The sequence below is a fragment of the Chaetura pelagica genome, unplaced genomic scaffold (assembly GCF_000747805.2).
Source record: "Chaetura pelagica isolate M959 unplaced genomic scaffold, ChaPel_1.0 scaffold13, whole genome shotgun sequence".
NCBI classification, from domain to species: Eukaryota; Metazoa; Chordata; class Aves; order Apodiformes; family Apodidae; genus Chaetura; species Chaetura pelagica.
This window is the reverse complement of record NW_009954543.1, coordinates 4,077,572-4,084,438: the sequence shown is the minus strand read 5'-3', so window position 1 is coordinate 4,084,438 and position 6,867 is coordinate 4,077,572. Positions and strand designations below refer to the sequence as shown.

Genomic DNA, 6,867 nt, shown 5'->3' with positions numbered 1-6,867 from the left:
GGAATGCTGGCATAATCCTTATTCTTTGTTCCCAAGTCCAGCCCGTTTTCAAGAAGCTGGGAAAGTGCACTGAAAATTGCCATAGCAACACAGATAAAGACAAGTAGCATCACCATCTCTCTGTAACAACGCTTCAGAGTCAGACCAAGTGTTTGAAGGCCAATGAAATGACGAGCCAGTTTAATCACCCAAAAAATCCTCATCATTCTTAAGACCCTCAAGGTGACTCCAGCCCTCTGAAGCTGCGGATTTTCCCCTGTGAAAACTGTCATTAGAACAGAGATGTAGTAAGGAGTAATTGCCAGTAAATCAATGATGTTGAGTGGTCTTCTGACAAACTCACACTTGTTTTTGGAGACGATGAACCTCACAATGCACTCTGCAGTAAACCAGCCTATGCAGATAGCTTCAATTATCCTGTCAAAAGAAACAAAGTACAGGATTTATGTTCTGTGCAAAAGCTTTAGTGGATGTTTGGTTTGTTTACAGATATTACCAAATTTACACTCAGACCTTCACAAATGACAAACAGAAACCATAATATTCTTACCCTAGACACATAGCAACAGATTTCAGCCATTAACCTGAGTATCTAGTGAGGAGTTTAAACTGGTCATTGCTAAGAACTCACTGATCATCCTCTTTGAATGACAGACTGCTACTGGTCCTAATACTAGCAAAAACACCTACAAAAACTGGAACCCTGCAGGAAATGGTATGCCACAGGTGCCAATGTGTAATGTTATGTAGAACATTTTGCTTTTTTTCCCATTGTTTGGGTTTTGGGGATTTTTTTGTTAATTTGTTTGCTTGTTTGTTTGTTTTAAATCTATGAGGCTTGATCCACTTGGAAATGCCTAGGACTGTGAATCAGTGAACTGGCTGGTTATGAATGGCAATATACAGAACCAGACTGCTAAACTAAAATGTAAGTGAAGATGGAGTAGGCAGAAATCAGCTTTTGCATTGGATAGTTCATGCAAAAAACAGCCTAAACCAGTCTGTCTGATTTTCATCAGCCCCAAACAGGGGCTTACTTAGAACTATATTCAGAACCTTATAGATACTGCTGCTAAATACAGATGGTATTTTATTTTTCATCACTGGGAACACAAAGTAATAAGCTTGTGTCCTTCCATTTACCACTATGCTCTGTGATACTGAATTTTTTGTCTTGTTTTTTCATGTAACTCCACCTAAACTGTATTACAGCAAAAATGTCAAGGTAACCAAAGCAATCAGTAAGATCATCTTGCCAAACACAAATAATGGCCTTAAGAAAATAAATCCTGGAAGGTGTTCTTCAATATTTTCAAGTCCCGGTGGAGTGAATGAGACTTGAGAATAGCTCAACTTGAAACGAGTGGAAGGTAGAAACAGATGATGAAAATGTTGCTCTAAGATTATTCAATAACTGTTGTGCATGTATTCTCAAATCTCCCTTCTGAAAATAACACATTTCTTAAGAGTTCAGACTGTGCTTACTTGCTTGATACAGTTTTGTTTACCTTTTTTCAGCAACAGTTTGAGCAAAGAAAAAGCCAATTACCAATGCCTTTTCATATCATCAGGTCTGAAATCAAACTTATGTGACACTGGGGATTTGAAAATACTACATACAACCAGAGTTATTTTGCCACTGCAAGGATCCTAAGATGGTAGTGTCTGTAGAAATATAGTGACTTGCAAGTAATAATCCAACTGTAGTTTCAAACCTAAAATTTTGCTTCTGTAACACATCTCTATATTTTTTTATGAGTTCTGAAATTTATTGTTATTATTACTAAAACAACGGCCTGTTAGAAAGACAATATTCTTCTGTAGCTGCTGTAATTACACTAATAGACTCCATAAAGCAATGTTCATAAACATTTGGTATACTAAAGTTTTATTTATTTTTTATTAATTTCATTTTATTCATTAATTCACTTTAGTTTTATGCTAAAAAATTGAGGAAACAGTTGATGTAAAGTCATTCTTGCCACAGCAAATTTAAATTAATATTAATTAATTAATTAAAGTTTTTTTCACATAAAGTCAGACCTTGTTTTTCTTATTTCATGAGCAAAAGTGAAAGTTCTGTAAGCAAGTGGCCTTTCTTCATAAAGTGATTATAAAACACTTGTTCATGTTAGCACCTTTTGACGGAAAGACCTGTGAATTTCAAAAATAGCTTGCTCTTAAGAATTATGTTTCCTCTGAAAAATTAAGCCTTTTAAAATACTAAAATACTTCTTTTAATACTGAGTGATAACTACCTCAGACACAGATTTAAAATCTTTTTCAAAATGCTCAAATTATAATGTCTTCCAAACAAAAGTCATGTAGAGAATATATGAAAATTATGGTATGGATGTGGATTATTGTTCCCTTATGTTGAAAAAAATCAAGACGAAAATGTTAATGGATAAGTTCTCTTAGATCCTTTTTACACATGATGAGGAAATACCTGAGTTCCCCTAGTAAAATCAATCAAACAATACATTGTGGTAATGGACATACTGATAAAGTCTGAATATACTTATACGGTGGCTAGTTGAGACCTCATGTAATGAATAAAATAAAAAATGTATCTGGATAGAATGTTGCAGCCAGGAATATTCACCAATTCCACCAGACTCTATTTCATTACATTTTATAAAATTTCTCTGATAGTGCTGCCTGTATCCTATGACATGGAGCACTTAAATGAAAGAAGAATTAATATTGATACAATTTACAGCTTTTTCTCTCGGTACTTCCTCCTGATGCCCTGATAATGTTGGAAATGCAATTCCTCCGTTTTGTCATAAATTACGTAGGTTATTTCTGAGTCAAGCTTTAAGGAAGTTAGATCCTGATCATTGAGATTCAGTAGAAGTCTTTATGAATCAACATCAATTCAGTAGTCCAATATGACTCTGGGGAATAGTTGTGGAAGAAAAAATCCATGAAATGTGATAAATCCATTGTTTTACTCTGCCAGTTGCTAGCATAAGAGATACTGTAAATCAGTTATACCTCAGTAGGAAGGACTGAAGAAGCCTTTTATTGTAGAACAGGCCTGAAGAGAGCTAAGGAACGTCACTGGTGCAAAAAAGACAGTGGGAGATGCATTACTGCCACTCCATATATTACACTTCCATTACCCCATTCTACATCTGTTCTTCTTTCTCATCAATTATACACATTCTGGCTAGGGAGAAGATAATGAAGAAGGGTGTCCCTTATGTTTTTTTCCTCTCCTTACTTCTTAGCCACCAGTGAAAAATTTTTCATTTTTCCTGACTTGTCACTCATTTTTGCCTGTGTAGATGGATTTTGGCCGCCCTAGTGACTCATGTAAAATTAAGTGCTTTGGTGAGAAATGCTAAAAACCTCTGGCATGTTGGGAAGTCTGGACAGCTACATACCATGTTTCCACTTTCAGATCAAGTCTGTCATTGTAGTGGTGTATCTTTACAGTTAACCTTGTTAATGGATAAATAACATCTGCAAATTTAACAGTTAGTCTTCAAGAGAACTTAATTGAGTATGAAGTTAAAGCCAAATAAAATGCATATGCACAGAAGACTAAAGTTACTCTATCTTCTGTAATCAATTTTTAAAATATTTGTTGTATATTCACAGGACAGACTGCCTTTTATTGCCTATTCTAGGAATAAGGCTGTATTAAAATATACAATGATATGATTAAATAATGAGCTTTATTTGGTAAAATGTAGCACCTATTTTATAAACTTCCATCACAGTTTTTGGTTTCCCCCCCCCCCAACAGTTAAGTTTTAAAATAGCTGATATTCTAAAAGGAGAGAGGAAATTGAAAACAAACTCATTAATTGAGTATTTGAATATTCTCCACTGAAACTATAAATAATCAGAGAAAATGCTATGTCCAAATTTTTATTCAGTTTTAGTCAGTGCTGAAGAAAACCTACAGTTTTATTCAGCAGGTTCTTTCTGCTCAAACTTCCTGTTCATTGTCCCAGACCTAAGGACATGAAAGAAGGCTTTTCTCCTAAAAATATAGACCTCTTGATACTTAACAGTCTTTCAAAATTGCTCTAATGAGTCTTTTGTCCATCAATGGAGACTCAGTCCTTTATGAGCCACCTTTCTAATATAATTCCATCACTGTTCCATTTTCTGTTCCATCTGATAACTTCCTTTCAGAATAAGCTATTTTATGTACAATGAGTTGCACCACTTCAGAAATTAATTTTTCAATCACTAACAAGACTAGTTCACTATTACTAAAAAAATTACATTGTGAATGTCTTAGAATATTTCAGTTTAGCATTATTTTTTCCCCCAGCATGGCCATTTGTATACTTTCAATGTCCCTGGTGAGCTGGTTGAAATCTAGCCAAAATATTCATTAGTGACACTATTATCTATTAAGCTTGTAAATAAAACATACACATCAACGGGACACATGAGGAAAACAGATGATATGATTAAAGACAGTATATGACAGGATTAAAGATTAAAATCTATCAGCACTGATTTGTTAAATTGTTGCTAAAGTCTATTTCCATGTAGAGCACATTAAACTTGAAAAATGTGCAAGCAGTAGCTGTAATGATGAAATTCCTGCTCAGGGAGACTCCTCGTCACTTCAGCACGTCTTGTTTTTTTAAAAAATCCTTTTGAAATCAACAGTGTTTCTGCTCAGTACAAAGTATAGAGGTAAGGGCCCCAGAACAGCTCATTTCCCTGCATTAAAACCATGCTGGCATTTTTTCCCATTCTGCCCCTGCTTTGGTAATAATATGTCTTGATAAACTTCAGTGCTTTATGTGGGAAGCTGTAATGATCCAGTCCTCCCCAGGAAAGGGGCAAATGCCTGTCGCAGCTCTCAGGGGATACCTAGATGTGAACATCTTGACTCCTGGGGTCTTCAGAATCTTTTTCCTATACTTGAAACAAGATTGGCACTTAGCACTGGTGGGTTTGTTAAGGTTCTCCTGGGGACAGACAGTGATATACATCTGTTCTTTGTGTTATCTCATTTTTTTTAAAAAGCTCGTAAATTGACTAAAATCCACATCTGTATTTTTAGCTTAGTAGTTAACTCTGTAGTTCTATTCTTTACCTTCAGCCTACTGTTTAAACATATTTTTATATGTGGTGTTCAGATTAGCTTTTTCCCAGGAAAGAAGTTTTGGTGTGTGTTGGGTTTTTTTAGCAGATGTTGGACATGAGTATTCATGCATTCTGAAATTCCACCACCATAAAGGAATAACAATTTTTTGTCTGTCTACAATTCAAATGCAACTTTTTAAGCTGATGTTTTGCAGAGATGCAAAAAAAAAAAAAAAAAAAGCTTGCTGGCATCTGTTAAGAGATGATGCTTGACAAAGTTACTGTATTTATTTGCCTTTGCTTAAGAACACAGCAATCACGTAGGCTTGATAACTGAGTGATTCTTAAAATACAAATTTAATCATGTTAGTTAGTGGGAAAGGGGCAACAGTCTCTCCCTTGTGCTAAGAAGCTACTTGTAGTTAGTGTTAGGAAAATAGTTTAAAGGCAGATAGATAAAACTGTGCTAGCAGTAAGTCAAGCAGCTTCAAATTACTTCCTATTGCAGGCTTGAGAAGCTCTCCCCTCTCCCCAGATGATCATGCTAACAATCAGTGTATGGATGGGTCCCTGTTAAGTGGCTGGCAGTGTGCATCTGTTAGCACGGTTCAGAGGAGACCAAAGATGACCTGAAATCTGAAGCAAATCCTTAGCACTAGTAAGTGAAACGTGCCAAGGCAGGGAAGAGAGCAAAATATTAAAATGCGAAAGATTTAATAACTCATCCCTCATCCTGAGAACAGACCTGGGGAAGGCAATCCCTCTGCAAATCAGGGAATTATATTGTCAGTGTCTGTAAGATCTGTGAAATTCAGAGGTCAGATTCCCCATCACTCTCTCCTTAAAAAGGCTTACTCGTGGAGTTCTCTGTTGCCCTCTAAAGTGTGTTACTCCAAAGGATCAGAAATACCCGTAGGCTCTCTTTGAGAGTGTGGTCACCAGGAAAAGTAATAGTTTGGAGGGCTGAATTCTGCTGCTAGTGAAGAATTGTTTGTACAAGAAAAATAACCACCGCTGGTATTAGCTGGCAGCCACAGTAATGGTCACCGCCAACCTCATTAAGGAGGCTGATTTTGTAAATGACAGTGATAGCCCCACTTCTAGAGATGAGGTCCAGGTAAGCTGGAGACACTCTGCTACAGCTGCACTTGCTACAGCTGCCCAAAGCAGTGCTGGAGATGGTTACCACAATTCAGCTACAGGAATCACCCAGGTGGCACCTTTCTGAGCTGTAACATAACATTGAGGGAATGACTTAGGTTTTCATTAGTAAGCATGTGAGAGCCTAAAAATATCAAAGGTGCTGCATGTCATGAGGTAGTTCTCACCTCTTCTAAGCAGTGGCTTATGCTGCTCTCAATAGTCAGTTACATCCCAAATCTGCTGCCTTAAGACTTCTAGGTAAGCCCATTCAATTTTCATTTCTAAAGCTTTTCAAAATACATTTTTAGAATAATGTAAAGTCTTCATACGAGTAATTACACTGCCATATGAGTGAACACTCACTGGTGTACAGCCTTAATGTCACGATTTCTACTGACAAAAAATTATTGTATTATGATGTTAGAATTTCTTTATTTCAATGAGGAACCTCGGTTAATAAACAAAAGACAGAATTTGGCTTCAAACTTTTAAATGTATCAGAAATTAGTGGGCAAATTTTTAAAAGCCTTCTCACCAAAGAAGGACACTATTGCCAGAGGATGCAATCCCAGACTCCTACATGATTTTTGTGGTCACTTTCAAATAAGCCACTTAGCTACGTAGGTCTTGAAAACCTACCTAATTTTAAATGTCATAACT

The 6,867-nt window shown here is 36.2% G+C and overlaps 2 protein-coding genes across 2 annotated transcripts in view; one reads left to right on the top strand and one right to left on the bottom strand.

Moving 5' to 3' along the window:
- The window catches only part of KCNG3 (potassium voltage-gated channel, subfamily G, member 3), a 3,601-nt gene extending 322 nt beyond the window's left edge, over positions 1-3,279 (bottom strand). Inside the window, exons 1-2 of the mRNA XM_010004967.1 lie at positions 3,230-3,279; positions 3-417 (exon numbers count right to left, since the gene is read on the bottom strand). Coding sequence (XP_010003269.1) covers positions 3-417; positions 3,230-3,279 — 465 coding nt within the window. The remainder of the gene's footprint in view (positions 1-2; positions 418-3,229) is intronic.
- Positions 3,280-6,103: 2,824 nt separating this feature from the next.
- Positions 6,104-6,867, top strand: part of MTA3 (metastasis associated 1 family, member 3) — a 158,702-nt gene continuing 157,938 nt past the window's right edge. The window contains exon 1 of the mRNA XM_010004966.1: positions 6,104-6,181. Within this exon, the coding sequence (XP_010003268.1) occupies positions 6,104-6,181 (78 nt within the window). The remainder of the gene's footprint in view (positions 6,182-6,867) is intronic.